Source organism: Macaca nemestrina, chromosome 8 (genome assembly GCF_043159975.1).
Source record: "Macaca nemestrina isolate mMacNem1 chromosome 8, mMacNem.hap1, whole genome shotgun sequence".
NCBI lineage: Eukaryota > Metazoa > Chordata > Mammalia > Primates > Cercopithecidae > Macaca > Macaca nemestrina.
Window position 1 is genome coordinate 125,924,419 of NC_092132.1, and position 19,291 is coordinate 125,943,709.

At 36.0% G+C, this 19,291-nt stretch overlaps 1 protein-coding gene across 6 annotated transcripts in view; it reads right to left on the minus strand.

Moving 5' to 3' along the window:
• The window catches only part of LOC105482143 (frizzled class receptor 3), an 81,216-nt gene that overhangs the window by 39,655 nt on the left and 22,270 nt on the right, over positions 1–19,291 (minus strand). For 3 of the 6 annotated variants that reach the window (XM_024792901.2, XM_071068452.1, XM_071068455.1), the window contains 2 exons: positions 14,509–14,705; positions 7,195–8,212 (listed from right to left, as the gene is read on the minus strand). In XM_024792901.2, coding sequence (XP_024648669.2) covers positions 7,195–8,212; positions 14,509–14,705 — 1,215 coding nt within the window. Of the gene's footprint in view, positions 1–7,194; positions 8,213–14,508; positions 14,706–15,767; positions 15,886–16,114; positions 16,184–19,291 lie in introns of all 6 variants that reach the window. The other 3 variants (XM_071068456.1, XM_071068454.1, XM_071068453.1) reach the window with 2 other exon arrangements.

Below are 19,291 nucleotides of genomic sequence, written 5' to 3' on the forward strand. Positions count from 1 at the left end.
GGTGGGATCTTAGAACAGAAATGGGACGTTAGATAAAAACTAAAGAAATCCGAACTAAAGTATGGACTTCAGTTAATAATAATGTATCCCTATTGGTTAGCCAATTACAACAGATGTACCACAGTGATATAAGATGTTAATAACAGGGAAAGCTGGTACAAGGCATATGGGAACTCACTGTATTATCTTCACAATTTTTCTGTCAATCTAAAACTGTGCTAAAACCTAGAATTTTATTTAGAAAACAGAAAAAACAAGCCAGTGAAACTGTTTTCAGCAACAGCACTCATTTTAAAATACTTTACACCCAGCCAATTTTTCTTTAAATTATCAATTTATATTTACGCGATTTGCACTAAACCCAATTGGTATTTTGAAAAAACACGATAAACAACTCACGAACTGATTTTTTCAGATATTTGAAAGTTTCTATAATATGAGAGATAACTGTAAAGCAACCTTACTGGTTTTTAAGCAATATTCAAATATTTTCTCTTTCTAAGTCACCTGAGGAGACTGCTCCATCATTGCTTAAAACATTTAAAAAACTTACTAGGAATTATCATCATCACCTACTAAGTGTTCTATAAGGCACACTCAATAACAGCAGATCTTTATTCAAGTATGTGGGGTATTACTTCAATATAAAAATTTCACATCACTGGTGCTCAATTCAGAAGTCTGTATAAGATTCCTCTAAAAATAAATTCTGAACAAAAACAAATATTAATATCCTAATATCTGAATATTTAAAAAATCAAAGTAGGGCAAATTATTGTATAATTCCATTTATATGAGATATCTAGAATTAAATTCATAGAGACAAAGTAGAATGGTAGTTGACAGGGGATGTGGGGAAGAAGAATGGGGAGTTATTGTTTAATGGGTGCAGAGTCTCACTGATTGATTGGCTGATTTTTATTGAGATAGGATCTTGCTCTGTCACCTAGGCTGGAGTGCAGTGGTGCAATCACAGCTCTCTGAAGCCTTGACCTCTTGGGCTCAAACTATTCTCCTGCCTCAGCCTCCCGAGTAGCTAGGACTACAGGAGCATGCCAACATGCCTGGCTAATTTTTATATTTTTTGTAGAAACGGGGTCTTACCGTGTTGCTAAGTCTTCTCAGTTTGAAAAGATTTAAAGGTACTGGAAATGGATGGTGGTAATGGTTGCACAATGTGAATTTACTTAATGTCACAGAACTGTACACTTAAAAATGATTAAAATGAAACATATACATAACGTGTGTGTGTGTGTATAAAACGACAATTAAAAAAAACAGGTGGCTGGTCCTCTAGTTTATCTGTAGGCTACAGTTCAGATGGGCTATAGTTTGCTGATCCTTAAACTAATGTAACTGTGTAAGCCACATTACTTCTTTCTGCTTTAAATGCTTTTGAATGGCAGGAATGAAGCCATGCTGTCTATTTGAAAAGGTTGTTGTGGATATCAGTAACCACAGATTTTACCCACAATGACGTCTACACGAATAAGAGTTCATATTTATAGTGCTTTATTTTTTTTGAACAGGCCAGGTTTAACTCAACATCTACTTACGCAAGCAAGATTGGAAAGTACAAGAATCACAAAGGAATTCATGGGACTCACATATAGAATAAAACTTTAGCCACACCAGCACTATCTTCTAGAACAGTCTCTGAATTATTATGCTAAAGAGAAAGGAAATCCTAGAAAAAAATACTTATTGGAGGGAATTTTTAAAATGTATCCAAGTGTTATTAACCCATGAGATGTTAGGGTAAAAAACATCCCTTTCCATCAGCTTTGTGAAGGGACATTTCTGTGAAGAACAAAAAGCCAGAGAGAGATTCCCAAACTTCAATAAAGGTTCTCAAAAAAAAAAAAAACCATAAAGTTGCTTAAAGCTAAGTTCAGGAGACAGAATGAGTGTGAATGACCAAACTGGTTAATAATGGTCTTTTGGTTAAATTTAAAGTAACTATTAAATGTATTTTTAAAATTAGAAAATATTGACAATAAATGAGTTAAGCTTTCAATTCAAGAATCTAGAAAAACAAAGTAATTCTAAAGAAAGCAGTAGGAATGAAATAAGACCAGAAATAATTGAATTAAAAAGATAATCTTTGGTGGGCACAGTGGCTCTTGAGAGGCCAACGAGCGAGGATCCCTGAGGCCAGGAGTTTGAGACCTGCCTGGGCAGCATAACAAGACCCCATCTCTACCAAAAACAAACAAACAAAAAGAAATAATCCTTTAACAAGATTGATCATGGGGGAAAAAAAGAACATATATATTAGGAACAAAAACTAAAATGGTAAAAACATTTTAAAAATGAACAAATTTATGCCAATGTATTTGAAAAGTTAGATGAAATAATGTTCCAGAAAAATGTAAATGAAAAAAAAATGCCTCAAGAAGAAATAAAAGACCTGAATAAAACCATTAGTATTGAAGAGATTAAATGGTTAACTTACAAAAGCCTACTTTCTTAACTAACTTCTTTCCTTTCACTTCAAAGATATGAGGACAGAGTTTTACAGGAAGACGCACAAATCCTTTCCAAGAGTAGGCAGCTCTTACATGAAATATAAAACTTTGAAAGCAAGCGAGACAGAATGGTCCCTACTTGCAAACAACATGATTTCTAGAAAGAATATCTAAGAGAATCCATACACAATCAGAACTAATAGGGGTTCAACAAGGATGTCTGATATAAAACCAATACACAAAATCAATCAGGCCAGGTACAGTAGCTCACACCTATAATCCCAGTCTTTAGAAAGCCAAGGTGGAAGGATCACTTGAGACCAGCCTGGGCAACACAGGGAGACCCCATCTCTACAAAAAATAAAAAAAATTAGCCAAGTATGGTAGCACATGCCTGTAGCCCCACTTACTAAGGGGGATGAGACAGGAGGATCACTGGAGCCTGGGAGTTCATGGTTACAGAGAGCTATGACTGTGCCACTGCACTCCAACCTAGGCAACAGAGCGAGACTTTGTCACAATAAATAAATTTAAAAAATTTTTAAATGGCATGCCTGTACACCAACAACCAATTTAATGAAAATGTAAATAAACAAGATATCAAAACTCAGTATTGCAAAAACAGCAATGTTCCCCAGATTCATTTATAAATCGAAAACAATTTCAATGAAAATCCTGACAGTGTTTTCATGGAAAATTGATTTTAAAACTCATACCGAAGAGCAAAGTACCAAGAATAGCTAAAATAGTTTTGAAGAAGAAGAACAAGGTAAGGAAGATGTGAAGTTGACACATGGTTATACAAATGAGAGAGCCTAAAAATCAAACTTGTGCATGAAAAAGGTTGCATTACAATTGAAATAGATGAACTATTTGATCTATGATGCAGAAAGCATGTCTTATCCATATGGAAAAATAAAATTATGTTCCTTACAACATTCACAAAAATAAATTTTATGGGATTAGAGATATGACTCAAAAAAGCAAATTGTAGAAACTGCTAGAAAAAATACAGCAGGCCCTTTTAATGACTTTAGTGGCAGGGAAGAATTATCTTAAAACACAAAAGACAAAGCACAAATAAAGTGAAAAGACAAGCCACAAAGCAGAAAAAATCTGTAATGCAAATGACTGGCAAAGAATACCAAGAATATTTAAACAGTAAAAAGCAAACAATCTAACAGAGCAATGGACAAAGATAAAAAAATAGGTAAATCACGGAGAAACCCCAAATGGCTGATAAAAATACGAAAACACATTCAACCTTACTTATAATAAGAAAAAGGTAAATTACTACAGAATTGACATATTATTTCAAAGGTTGGCAAAAATTTAAAAGCCTGAGAGTGCCAAAATGGGGACAAAGGGGAAACGCATACTCTGGTGTGAGTATAAATTAAAATAACCACTTGAGTTGAACGTGCTTATAGCCTACAATGCAAAACTTCCAATAGAAACTCTTGTTCATATGTAAGAAATGAAGGTGTTATAAGAATATTCACTGAAAAATGGCTTAACAAAAAATTAGAAACGACTATAAAATTCATCAATAAATGAGTGAATAAATTACAGTATATTTATACAGTAGCATACTCCACTGCAGTTAAAACAAATTATCAGTACACATACCAACATATATATTCTCAAAAACATAAAACTGAGTTTAAAAATGAGCTACAGAATGATCTCACATATATGCATTTTAGAAACTTGCATCAACAGCAAATTTCATGGATACATAAACACTCAGCAACAGTATAAAAATATTCAGGAGAATGAAAAATACCATATTTATGAGAAGAGTTTCTCTAGGGAGGGAGACAGAAGAGGAATGGGAATATGGAAAGGAACAGAGGAGGTATTAACTGTATCTTTAATATTAGATACCTAGGTACACAGACAGATATAGATACATATGCCATAATTTCAAGATTTCACGGTAGTTGGGTTGTGAGTACATGGATATTTATTTTCTATATCTCTATATATTTGAAATGTTATAAATTTCCTTTATATTAGTAAAAGGAAACATTTTAAAAACTAGAGTTGTAGTATTAACATAAATGCAACTCAAAAACAAAATGTTGAGTTAAAGAATTTAGTCAAACATGGGTGAAACAAACATTTTTTATAACTACATATGTATTGGTAATTGTATCGGCTTTTATGGGAATGAACAACTCCAAATTCACGATGATGGTTGTCTCTGGGGAGCGAATAAGAGGAACAGGATGAGGGAAGGGTACACAGGAAGTTTCAGCTAAATTTATGACTTCTTTTAAAAGTCTGAAACAAATATTGCATTTGCTAAGGCTTACTACTGGATGGCTTTTAAAAAACATATTTATATGTAAATAATGGTAGCAACAACAATAATAGACAATAACAAGTAAGAATAGAGCCAACATTTTGAGCACCTATTATGTAGTAGCCACACTTCTCCTATCCAAGGACTAACCAGGCCCGACCCTGCTTAGCTTCCGAGATCAGAAGATATCAAGAGCATTCAGAGTGAAGTGGCCCTAGACTAGTAGCCACACTTCTAAGTATTTACATGCATAATCCTAAAAACAACCCTAGGACGTAGATTCTATTACTATCCTCATATTATGAAGAACTGAAGCAGAGAGAGGTGAAGTTCATCCAAGGTTATAAAGTTAATTAATGAAAGTAAGAAAAGAAGCTAGGACTCCTACAGTTTAATACCTTACAGTTTAATACCTTTGTTGTTATTATCATTTGTTATTCATTTCTGTATGATGGAAATATTTCTTAGAAAACACTATTAATCCCGCCCCCAACACACACACATATATATTTCAGTGTAGCTCAAACTGGTTCTAAAGATGCTAAAAGAATTCTAGGTATGTCATGAAAAGAGCAGCATCCCAACTACTCTACTGATTTACATGTTTGAGGTTTGCTATTTTTTAAGACCATTATTTCATGGTCATAGCCCTAAAATAATAATTTACAATCTTAGAAACTGACATGGGGAAGCATAAAATATAACTCAACATCTCTCTCTCAGAAGGAAAACTGGATTTTTACCTTTAGGTCTGAAAACTCGTATTAGGAGTTTTTAGTAAGCAGTTCTGGCAAGAAATTGAATGAAATTTCAATTATTCATTTTTTCCTAGTCTCTTAAGTTATGAGTTGGTTTATTTTTAAAAAATCAGTACCTAATATTATACAATGATAAATATCATTTGTATAGGACTATTTATACCAAAATAAAAGGGTAATTGGCATTCTCAGTGATCAAAAATGTATCAGCATTTATTATGTGCTAACCCCATACTCTCTGTAGCAGTAACCATTTCTTAAATGTACATTTCTGTTACCATGTCTTAAAAATGTCTTCTCTTCTCAAGCTATATACCCACATTCTCATTACTATTATCTACAGAATGTCTTCAAAACACAAAAAAAGAAATTCTTCCTTTCAAAGAATTCACTGTATAGTAGTAGGGGAAACAGACTAGTAAACAAAAGTTATCTGTAATACATAAGTACTTCAATAAAGGTATTTAAAAGTATTAGAGTAACAAAGGTTGGAGGAGATGAAAAGGTGGCTGGTGCACTTTTATAATAGGAAATCTGGAAAATGACAAACAGGAGACACCACATTAGAGTACTCTTTTAAGAAAACTTGTTTTAAAAGAAACGAGAGAGGCTGGCATGGTGGCTCACGCCTGTAATACCAGCATCTGGGGAGGTCCAGGAGGGAGGATCACTTGAGGCTAGGAGTTCGAGACTAGCCTGGGCAACGTAGTGAAACCCCATCTCTTAAAAAAAGAAATAAAAAATGAGCTGGGCATGGTGGTGCACACCTGTAGTCCTAGCTAATCGGGAGGCTGAGGCAGGAGGATTGCTTGAGCTCCTGGAGTTTGAAGCTGCAGTGAGCTGTGATCACGCCACTGCATTCTAGTAAGACCCTGTCTCTAAATAATAATCGTAAATATATAAAAGAAGATAGGGTAATAGTAGGAACATAGATTCTAGAAGTACTAAAGATGGGAGAGAGAAATACTTAGCATTAACTCTTCTGATATATTTTCCTTGACTACATTTATCTAAGACTAAATCCTAGCTGTTCATTTACTACTCATGAGCAAGTCATTTAACATTTCAAAGCTTCAAATATGATGCTAGATGTTCAAGAACTCTAAATTACAGAGGGAATCTGAATAAATGATCTCTAAAGTTCTTTCTAGATTTGAAATTCCATAATTCTAAGACTACCAGAGGCTCTGAACTCTAAACTCAAAAAGAAATCACAAAATATTCAGTATGTAAAGAGGAAAAATCAAGATCATTAAGAGTTTTTATACTTGCATCTTATTTTTGCAAAACTGCTATTAATAAAACAATTTCTAACCTGAACATCAGTAAAATTCCCATAAAAAGACAGCACATTTTTATAAATGTTGGTAAAGTGCTTCTCCCCCACAATACTGCACACTTCTGGAAAAAAAAAAAATCACCAATAGAAGTACACTGCTTAAAAGCCCATAGCGTAGACTTGTAAGTCATCTTTTAAAATGAAGATGTCTATCAAATATATTACATATTTACTACAACGTATTTATCTCACCCTTAAAATGTTAACGTACAAGTTGAAGATTCATGACATTTCAAAAAACAGCTGATATTAACTCATTATAGTAATATGCTTTTGTTTTATTATCACACATTCTGAAATTTGTAACAAGGTTTCCCTTACCTGATATGGACACGGAATGTGATATTCTCTGCAGCGTTCTTGTATCCACGTTGTTTCCCAGATGCCACGGTAAGCTTGTTCATAAAAGTAGCATCCAATTACAACCAAGAGTGGTACGAGATAAAGAATGCTGAAAACACCAATCCGGATCATAAACTTCACTAATTTATCTTGGTTCTCCTTTTCTAATGGAATCTCAATTCGAACTCTGTTTAGGGATATAATGCCAGCTAAGAGGAGAGAAACCCCAACTACCACATACAGGCAGAGGGGGGCAAGAACAAAATATCTCAATGCATCAACATCGTAGAGGCCAACAAAACACACGCCACTAATATTATCACCTTCAATTTTATTCATCGCTAAAAGGATGATAGTTAGAGTTCCAGGGATGCCCCATGCACTGGCGTGAAACAGCAATGCTTTCTTCTCAATAGCTTCACTACCCCACTTTGGCACAGCTGCTAAAAACCATGTGATGGTAAGAATTACCCACCATACACTGCCAGCCATAGTAAAAAAATAGAGTACCATAAAAAGCATGGTACAGGCTTTATTATGAGATCCTTGTGTCACTGTGGAAGCCTTATATTGTGCAGGGATGGACGCATTGCAGGCTACTCGATCCTCAAGCAAAAATCCAATGAAGAAAATTAAGGATACCATCATGTAGCAGACTGCATAAAATATAATAGGCCTTTCAGGATAACGGAATCTTGTGACATCAATCAAAAAAGTTAAAAAAGTAAACAATGTGGCAGAGAGGCAAATGATTGAAATCAATCCTATGAAATAGCGAGCAAATGATAGTTCTTCTCTCCTGAAGTACATATTTGGACAAGGAGGTGAACAATCACGCACGTGCAGAAAAGAATAACCCAGATCAGGATCAATTTTTAACTCTCGGGGACACCAAAAACCATAGTCTCTCTGCACTGCCACTGGGGCTCCTTCAGTTGGTTCTCCAGCTAAATTCAGATCCACAAGTCGAGGATACGGCTCATCACAATCTGGGAACCTAAAAAACAAAACAACATGAGAACTATTTTTACTTATGGGGAAATCTACCACGATCTAACAATTTGGATTTCCAAATCTGGCACTCACAACCTTATTTATTCCTGGAGAGCAAATGTAATATGTAGAAATAAAGTAAATGGTGATATCTTGTTTGTGGTCCATACAACCAGATTTTTGACAGTTGAGCAAAAAATACTAGTTGTATGTCTTGAGAAAGTATGATAGCCTCGAGACAAAGAAAACAAGGTTGTGTTGCAGATATTTATGCAACTAAGGAGACCATTATCATGAACTCCCTTCATCTTTAATTTTTTTGCCAATAACTGTTTCTAAGACTTTAGACTCCCAGTAACTAGCTGTTTGCTGTTTTATATGCATCAAATAGTTTCTAAGAAACTATCATTAAGTTTGCCAAACACATATATAACCTTATACTGTAGATGATTAATATCTTCAAATTTTTTAGATTTTCTAATACAAACCATTTTCTTCACAGATAATTATAAAGCCAATGACAGAATGTATTGCATTCAAGTATTTATTGGAACACTGCAATATGCCAGGAGTTAAAAAGATAAAAATACAGATCTCTATCCTTGAATCTAGAAGGAGACACATAATTATAAACACAACATACACAAAATATAGCAGTGTGACACTCTGCTAGCAATTAAAATCTGTATGAGGTACAAAAATGATAATGATAAAGACAAATTAATTACATAAGTGGTAGGAATTATGAAAGACTTCACAGAGTAAGTTCCCCAATACAGGATTTTAAATCATTATTAGCAGTAAGCCAATCAGCATTCTAGTAAGCAAATATAAACATAGGCATAGGTGTCTGAACAGGGTGTGTTTGTTACTGCTGGAACATAAAGTGTGCATGACTTGTGGCAGGAGATGAGACTGGAGAGGTAAGCATGTTGCAGAAATGTGTGTGTGTGTGTGTGTATGTGTGTAAACATTAACAAAATTTAAAACCATGTAAACACTACAATTTTCCCATGTTACCCGATACTGATATATCTATGGAAATTATTTGTATATCTAACTGCCAACCCAACATATACACTTAGATATATAATAGGCACCTCAATCTTCAACCCTTCTGAAAGCAAATTCTTGACTTCCACTCCACAGGTTTCCCCATATCAATAAGCGATTATTCTATACTTCTAGCTGCTCAGGCCAAAAACCTTGGGGTTATCCTTGATGTCCCTTATCTTTCATATACACATCACAATCTACCAGCATTTCCTGTGATTCTACTTAGTGATACATCAGGAAACCGACCTCTTCTCATTTCCTCCCCTCTGGTGCCCAGTCTGAGCCATCAATACTTCTTCCCTGGACTTCTAGAGGGGCCTCCAATTGATCTCCATCTCCACAGAGCAGCTAAAGTAATCCTTTAAAGATATGCTACTCCTGTGTCCGTGATCCTCCCTCTCTTCTGCTTAAAACCCTCTAATGGCTTCTCATCTCAGAGTCAAATCCAAATTCCCTACCACAGCTATACAGACCCTCAGTCCCAGTACTTTTCTGATCTTATTTCCTTCCATTCTCCCTCACTCACTTGGCTCCAACCACTTTGGTCTCCTGTCGTTCTGAGTTTAGGAAGCATGGTTCCACTTCGGAGTCTCTGTACTTGCTGCTCTGTTTCCCCTCTGCCTAGCCTGCTCTGCCCCCAGATATCATCATTTGTTTTCTCACTTCATTCAAGTCCCTGGTCCAAAGCCTCCTTATCAAAAAGGACTTCTCCAAGCACTCTATAGAAAATAGAATCCCTCTGCTCTCCTATATTGTATCCCTATCACCTACCGCATTTGTTCTTATTAGCATTCATTTTCCTGTGACATTGTCTACAATTTTATTTACCTCCACCACTAGAATTTTCACTCCATAAGAACAGGATCTCTGTTTTCCTCACTGCTCATTTTTGGCATCTAGAATAGTGCCTAGCACACCAAAGACATTCAATTGACATCTGTCAAACTAAAGAATGTTGGTTGAGTGAATATATTCATATAACCCAAACCCAAGTAATCAGAAAGGTAACCAGGAGCAGTGTAAAAGACAGACTTGAGTGGGGCAAAAATGGGGGCAGGGACACCAGAAGTGCCAAAATGAAAGCCAAATAAGGCAGCGAGAATGAGATGGATATGAAATTAGTTAGCTAAAAGCAACAGAATGCATAATTTGAATGTGGGAGTTAAGATCAATGAAGTAGGAACAGAAGATACTTCAAGGGAATAAAAAAGTAAGCCAAGAAGTAAAATCAATTTTACATATGCCAAAATTGAGGTTGCTGAGACAAACTGAGGCCAGGATTTCCAATGGCTACCGGATATATGTTAGGATTTTCAACAGCTGCTGGATATATGCAGGTTTTGAGCTTTTCAGGGAGAGGCTACAGATTCAGGTTTAGGAATTATCAGTATATAAATAAGAGTTAAAATAGGTGAGATGAGATTATCCAGCAAGGGCTGTAGAGAACAGGAGCCAAACTCTGGGAAGCACCATTATTCAAGGGGCAGAAAAAAGAGGAGGATCCAGGAAGGAAACTGAGAAGGAACAGTCTGAGACATAACAGATCACAATAGTTCTCTTACACGATGGACTGAATCATTTTCAGGAAAGGAGGACAGGCTGAGGTTGAAGGAAATAAAGGTGAGATACAAGTTTAAGTGATACAGATTTGGCACAAGTGCTGAGGAAAATGAACAGAAATTTTTCTGACCAAGACAAGTGGTTACAAATAGAAAATACAACTGCTGTAATTTCAGAATCATTAAATATACAGCATAATCAATTTGTAAAAAATTAATCAGTCTATTTGGAGGTCTAAATAAGTACAGTAAGAGGAATGAGATGAAACTGCTATCAAACATGTTATTTCAAGTGATAGACCACAACATTTAAGCTAAATAAAGAAACAAATGAGACCAGAAAGGGTCTATTTAGGATAAAAAGATAAAAATTCTGGGGTTGTCCATGAATTATTAGAATAGGTGCTGTCTTCGTCCATTTTGTGCTGCTATGACAGACTATCTAAGACTGGGTAATTTATAAAAACCAGGGATTTATTTTTTACAGTTCTAGAGGCTAGGAAGTCCAAGTCAAGGGGGCCTGCATCTGGGAAGGAGGTGCATCCTTGGTGTACCAACCCATGGCAAAAGGGCAAGAGAGCATGGGGGTCCAGGGAGGAAAAGAGGCCAAACTCATCCTTTTATCAGGAACCCACTCTCACAACAACTAATGCCCTCCTGAGATAATGGCATTAATCCATTCATGAGGGTGGAGTCCTCATGATCTCTTAAAGGTCCCACCTCTCAGCACTGTTGCACTGAGAATTAAGTTTCCAACACATGAACTTTGAGGGACATGAATATTCATGAAACAATCCCCACTGCAGTGGCACTCAGAGGCAGAGCCTGGCCAAGTGCCGTGGCTCAGTTCATAATCCCAGCACTTTAGGAGGCCAAGGCGGGAGGACTGCTTAAGGCCAGGAGTTTGTGACCTCCCTGGGCAACAAAACAAGACCCCATCTCTACAATTTTTTTTTTTTTTAATTAGCTGGACATGGTGGCACGCACATGTAATCCCAGCTACTTGGGAGGCTGAGGCAAGAGGACTGATTGAGCCCAGGAGTTTGAGGCTGTAGTGAGCTATGACTGTGCCCCTGCACTCCAGCCTGGGCAACAGAGCGAGACCCTATCTCCAAAAAAGAAAAACGAAGTGAGGTCTTTGGGACAATTAAGGGATTAATGTCCTTATAAAAGAGGCTGCAGAGTGAGCTTGGCCCTCTTGCTCTCCTGCCACATGGGGATACAGTGTTCCTATCCACTGAAGGATGCAGCAACAAGGTGCCATGTTGGAAGCAGAAAGCAGCCCTCACTAGAAACACAATCTGCCTGTGCCTCTGCCTGAGAAATAAATTTTTATTATTTATAATTTGCCCAGTCTGTGGTATTTTGTTATAGCTGCACAAATGAACCAAGGCAACCAGTATAGTAGGTACAAAAGTATGAGAGCCATGGAAGAATAAAAGGTTGCTATGAAAGTTCCCTTTGAGGCTGGGCGCGGTGGCTCATGCCTGTAATCTCAGCACTTTGGGAGGCCAAGGCGGGCAGACCACCTAAAGTCAGGAGTTCAAGACCAGCCTGGCCAACACGGTGAAAACCCGTCTCTACCAAAAATGCAAAAATTAGCTGGGCATGGTGGCGGGTGCCTGTAAGCCCAGCTCATCGGGAGACTGAGGTAGGAGAATTGCTTGAACCCAGCAGGCAGAGGTTGCAGTGAGCCGAGATTGCGCCACTGCACTCCAGCCTGGGTGACAGAGCGGACTCCATCTCAAAAAAAAAGAAAAAAAGAAAGTTCCCTTTTTCAGAATTTAAGATTTCAAATTTAGGCAATCCCAGGATATAATGAGGACATAAAACAGGTTTAATCCTATCAAAACAAATTTTAAAAATAAAGATTATGAGATTTCTATGCTTATATATAAGCTATTAAAATAAAAAGACACCTAAACAATAGGCGTTAAATACAAGAAGCATAAAACAAGAGTTCCTACCCAGGCAATTCATAATTGTTTTATTTACGGACTCCTAAAAGAGAAACTAGCAACATTTTCAGGTGTCTGGAGAGAGAAGAGATGAATGGTTAGATGGGACTAAATAAAAGGGCAGGTAAAATAGGTGGGAAATAGACAAATATGAGAAAGCAGAACATCAATGAATTGACTACAAGAAGCTAATACAGTAGTCCCCATTTAACATCATAGATAGATTCTTTTAAACTGTGACTTCAAGCAAGACACCATACAGCAGGTCCTTAAAAATCACTGTTTTTTTTCAACGTCATTTTGTTATAACGTTTATAAGAAAACAAATTGGTATCCACAAGGCTAAGGCAGGAGAATCGCTTGAACCCGGGAGGTGAGGTTGCAGTGAACCAAGATCATGCCACTGCATTCCAGCTTGGGGCACAGAGTGAGATTCCAGCTCAAAAAAAAAAAAAAGAGAAGAGAAAAGAAAACAAATTGGTTTCATTAAATGTCATTCTGCTTAAAGTCACATATTCTGAGAACCTATCAACAACGTTAAGTGAAGACTTACTGTACAGCATTTATTATTTCTTAAGTTTCTCCATCTGTCAAGTAAGTAACAAAATCTGCTTTACTTGCCTCCAAGGGCTATTGCCAGACAACAAACAAAATTATTTTTAAATATGAAGGAGAAAAGAAGGTTGCTTATAATAACAAAAACCTGGAAACAACCTAAATGACCATCAGTAGAAAGCTAAATAACTGTAGGATATTAATACAATTGGCCACTACACGGCAATTAAAAGGAATGTACCAGACCTACAGGTTACAGGTACAAACACAGATAGATACATACAAAAATGTTGTGTTGTTTATGGATATGCATATATGTAGTAAGAGTATATAAGCAAACATGGGAATGATTTTAAAACAAATTCAACATAAAGATTATCTCACTCCTGGGGGGTAAGAAGATAATAAGCTCAAGATGGATAATAAGGAAAAACCTTCAATTCAACCTGTATTGTTTTATTTCTTTAAAAAAATCTGAAGCCAATATTACAAACTGTTAAGATTGGGCAAAGCTAGATAATAATAGATACATAAGTATTCACCTTAATCTTTATCCTTGAAATATTTCAGAATACAAATAGGTAAAACATTGTTATATAATAAATATATTATTACTAATAACAATGCTCACTCAAACGAAACTTTAAGAATGTCTAATAAATCCTCAAAACTTTAAGACATGCTTATTATAGTCTATATACTGGATGTAATTTGAAAAGTATTTGACATTTTCTGGATTTGGTATGTTAATACTTGACAGAAAAAAAGAACTGAGAGAACTATCCTACAAGTCTATAGTTAAATCATAAAGGTATTTAAGCTCCTGCAATGATGAGGTAATAAATGGTTTTCTTCTCTGTATAATTTTTCACAAATAGCACTATTTTCATAATCAGAAAAAAATGTTTTAAAGGGGGAAAAATCAACTGTCTTGATTATGTAATTCTTAAGTCTTTTAAAAACTTCTTCACAGAAATGTTTTCTTTTTCATTTAGTGCTTCCAAATTTCTAAGCAAATAAACAATTCTGAGGCCATAAAACTGCTATTCAAAATTAATGACTAATATGTACACTTCAAAAAAAGTTTTTTAAAACAGATGGAAAAGAAGACAAGTAATTTCAAACATATTGCAACATAAGAAATGATCCATGAAAATCTACAATTTTCGCACCTACTGCATTCCATATCTTCAGGCCAAGGAACACCGAACATCTCCATGAGCTTCGAACACTCACTGTAAGCCCGCTGACACAGCCTACGACAGGGAAGTGTGACACGTCCATATTCCATACAAATAGGAGCATAGAGTGCACAAAGAAAAGGCCGGAAATCCCGAGAACAATCCAGATTCACCATAGGGTGGAATGGCTAGGGAAAAGTTAAAATTGAATAATTAGTTAAAGAGCTGTATACAAGTTAAAGCTTTCTATAATATTGCAACATTCTCTTTTTCATTAAAAGAAAATTCTGAGGGTTATTAAAATTTTCTGAAGGGGAGTTTTTGGTTTTTTAAATAAAACTCTCCTAGCCCTACCCTTGAAGATTCTGATTTAGTTAAATGTGAGGTGTATCCCAGAATCTATATTTTAGGTGATATTAATGAAGAAGCAGGGTTGAGAACCACTGACAATATCCATTTTACAAAGAATAAATACACAAAAGACATGCACCAAATGTTCAAAAGTGTGACTAAATCGGTGATGGGATTACAAGAAATTTTAGTTTTCTTCCTTTAAGTATTTCTTTCTTTCTTTTTCTTTTCTTTTTTTTTGAGATGGAGTCTCGCTCTGTTGTCCAGGCTGGAGTGCAGTCGCATGATCTCGGCTCACTGCAACCTCCAGGTCCCACATTCAAGCAATTCTCCTGCCTCAGCCTCCTGAGTAGCTGCGATTATAGGCATGCACCACCACGCCCAGATAATTTTTGCATTTTCAGTAGAGACAAGGTTTCCCCATGTTGGCCAGGCTGCTCTCAAACTCCCCACCTCAGGTGATCTGCCCACCCTGGCCTCCGAAAGTGCTGGGATTACAGGTGTGAGTCACCACACTTGGCCTCATTTAAGTATTTCAATTTCTAAATTCTCTTCAATTAACAATAGTCAACAGGAGAGAGAGGACAAGTAATAGGAGAAAAAATGGGAGGAGGAGAGGAAGGTAAGTAGCAACATAGTAGCAATTTAAGCATTGAGGGTAGGGAAAGGGCTCTCACTTTGGGCTCAAATTTTCTTGATTTTTTTTTTTTTTTTTTTTAAAGACAGGGTCTCGCTCTGTCACCCCGGCTAGAGTGCAGTGACAGGATCTCAGCTAACCGCAACCTCTACCTCTTAGGCTCAAGCAATCCACCCACCTCAGCCTCCTGAGTAGCTGTGACTACAGGCACGCACCACCACACAGGTTAAATTTTGTATTTTTTGTAAAGGCAGGGTCTCACCATGTTGCCCAGGCTGGTCTTAAACTCTTGGGCTTAAGCAATCTGTCCACCTCAGCTTTCCAAAGTGCTAGGATTACAGCACCATGCCTTTTTCACATTTTAAACAGAGTTCTTTATACTGTGAAATCACGTGATGTAAACAAAGCTAATGCTGTAAGTTAATATTAAGGGAAAAAAAACAGTAGCCCCAAACATAAAACCCAGTAAAATAATCAATTCAACCACAGGAATAGAAAAAATATCCCAAGGATGTGCATCTGTGCTTTTGACTATGGAATATTTTTTGCATTTATTTATATAAAAGTTTGAGTCACTGCTGATTTTGAAGTTGTTAGAGATATTCTTACCACCAGGCCTTTCTAATGTGGACGAATCAATTTGTTTCTGCACTGATGTATATTATTTTCCAGAGCCTCCTATACATAATACAATTAGAAAATCAAGAGTCACTTAAAGAAACTGATGTCAGAGAACTATAAAATGAATATAATAACTGATATATAACAAACTATGACTTTCACTTCTAAGAAACTCTGTATTACACCAATGTTTCCATCAAGAACAACTTACAAAGAGAAAAAAAGTTTTAAGTTATCTATTTAAAGCCACTGGAGAACTGCTAAAGAACTTCAGATGGAATAAATTCAAAGAGCAGGAAAGTACCAACAGGTAGCCTGATATGTACAGCCACTTTTCGAAGCAGGTATTTGTTGAACTGGGCATAAAACAAGAGGCTAGGAATCAAGCTTGGCCTAGGCTGTGCTGGAGAACCTGAGAAACTAGCAGAGCTGTAGGTGGTCTTTTCAGGCTATAGAGACAAAATTGGAAATGAAAGAAATAAGATCTAAGTGAGAAGTGGGAAGGATTGAGCCTAACACAGAGTCAGTTTTCCCTATGTGTATCTGAAAATTCTAAAGCTACACAGGGAAGGAAGCCAAGAAGCTAAGCAGAAAGAGAACAGAGTGGAGATTCTGGCAGTCTTATCAGTCTAAAGGACATGAATTACAGTTCAACCTCCACACAGCATCTCAACATACCAAACTTTCTGCTGAGAAGTCCTGAATGACTACACCCTAGTAGCAGAGACAAATCAGAGGGAGAGACCTACCAACACTGCAATGCAGCCTCTAACTCAGCTCAGTTCCTGACTGAATTAAAGTGATCTGCTGGCTGGATACAACAGCTCACAGCTGTAATCTCAGTACTTTGAGAGACCAAGGCAGGAGGATCACCTGAGCTCAGGAATTTGAGACCAGCCTGGGCAAAACAGCAAGACTATCTCTACTTTAAAAAAACAAACAAACAAACAAAAAGCTAGGCATGGCGGCATATGCCTGTAGTCCCAGCTACTTGGGAGGCAGAGGCAGGAGGATCACTTGAGCCCAGGTGTTCAAGGCTGCAGTAAGCTATGATCGAAGCTGCAGTGAGTTACGATCACATCACCACATTCAGCTTGGGAGACAGAGTGAGACCCTGTCTCTAAAATAAATAAATAAAACAAATAAATAAAAGTAAAGTGCTAATTGCATTTATCTGCTAAGAAGAAAAGAGGATTAATCTTTTCTATAGTAATATAACCTATCTGGAATCTCACTAATATTTTATAACGTCTAGCACTTAGTAAAAAATTACTGGGCATCTCAAAAGACAGGGTGATATAACTGAAAACCAAAAAAAAAAAAAAGTGGTGATCCAGCTCTTAGAGTTAACAGACAAGACTGTATATAACTATGACTATCTTTTTTATCTTCAATAAAAGATAAAAAAATTCATCAGAAAGTTAGAATTATAATAGAATTAAAATTCTATAATTGAAATTATATTACTGAAATTAAGAACTTATTAGAGATATCAAAAGATAAGACTTGCAGAATAGAAAATAAGGCAAAAGAAAATATTCAAACAGAAAGAAGGTCACAGACCAAAAAATACAGAAGAGAGGGTAAGAAACATGTAAAACACACAAAAAAGATCTAACACATGTAAATGCAATCTCAAAAGGACAGATCAGCAAGAACGGGGCAGAGGCAAAATCTACAAAGATGATGGCTAAGGATTTTCCAAAACTGATTAAAGACAATCACCTACAGATTTGAGAAGTTCCCCAAACCGCAAGGATAAATACAAGAAAACCTCAGCTAGGCATATCTTATTTAAAGAGTTGAAAACCAAAGAAAAATATGTTAAGGGCGGTCAGTGGAAAAAGGACATTACCTTCAAGGAAGGGACAGTAACTTTCAGATTTGACTTCAGAAAACCAGAAAACAATGGAATGGCTTATTTAAAAAGTTGAGAGAAAATAACTGCAAACCTATAATCTCTAGCCAGTAAAAATATTATTTACAAATGAAGATAAATACACTTTTAGATAGACAAAAAAGGAAAAAATAGCCATCAGCAAACTGCACTAAAAGAAATGCTTGAAAGTTCTTTAGACAGAAGGGAAATGATCTAAGATGAAAATTAAAAATGAATTAAGAGCAACAAAAGGGATGACTGTGGGAATGAATGAATGAATACTCTGTGCCAACAAAAATAATATCATCTTAAAATACATACAAAATACACGTAAAATTAACATGCATTATAGTAAAGTGGAAACGGTGGAGGGTCAGAAGAGCACTAATGGGGGAATGGTTGAAGTAATTATTTCTATCAGAATATTATAAGTCAAAAGTACCTATCATAATTTTTAGGGTAAACAATAAAAGAACGCACAACTAACAAAGCAACAGAGAGGGAAACAAACAATAAAAAGAAGAAGGCAAGATAAGAGAGAAAAAAAGGATGCAAAATAGTTTGAACAAATTAAAATCAAATAGTAAGACTGTAGATATAAACCCAAGTAGATCAATGAAAATTTTAAAAACTACCAACAGAAAAGAAAATTATAAAAAATTATTCCATTTAAAAGAGTATCAAAAAGAATAAATACTTAGGAATAAATTTATCCAATATCACATAAGACAGAAAATTATAAAATATTGTTGATGGAAACTGAAGACCTAAATAAACAGAAAGACATCCTGTGTTCATGGTTTCGAAGACAACGTTGTTCAGATGGCAATACTCCCAAAAAAGACCTACAGATTCAGTGTAATCCCTTCAAAAATCCCAATGGCCTTCTGTTGTTGCAGAAATGGAAAAGCTGGTCCTAAAATTCATATGGAATTACAAGAGACTCTGAATAGCCAAAACAATCTTGAAAAAGAACCAACTGGTGTACTCATATTTTCCAATTTAAAAACGTATCACAAAGCTATTATAGGAATCAAAAGTGTGTACTAGATTAGGACAGACATATAGTTTAATGGGACAGAATTAGGAGTCCAGAATTAAACCATCACATGTGTGGCCAATTCATTTTCAACAAAGATGCCAAGACTGTTCAATGGGAAAAAAGTCTCTTCAACAAAAGACAGTGGAATAAGAGAAAATCCATATGCAAAAGCATAACATTAGTCTCTTACCTTACCTTATATACAAAAATTAACTCAAAATTTTATCAAAGGCCTAAGTATAAA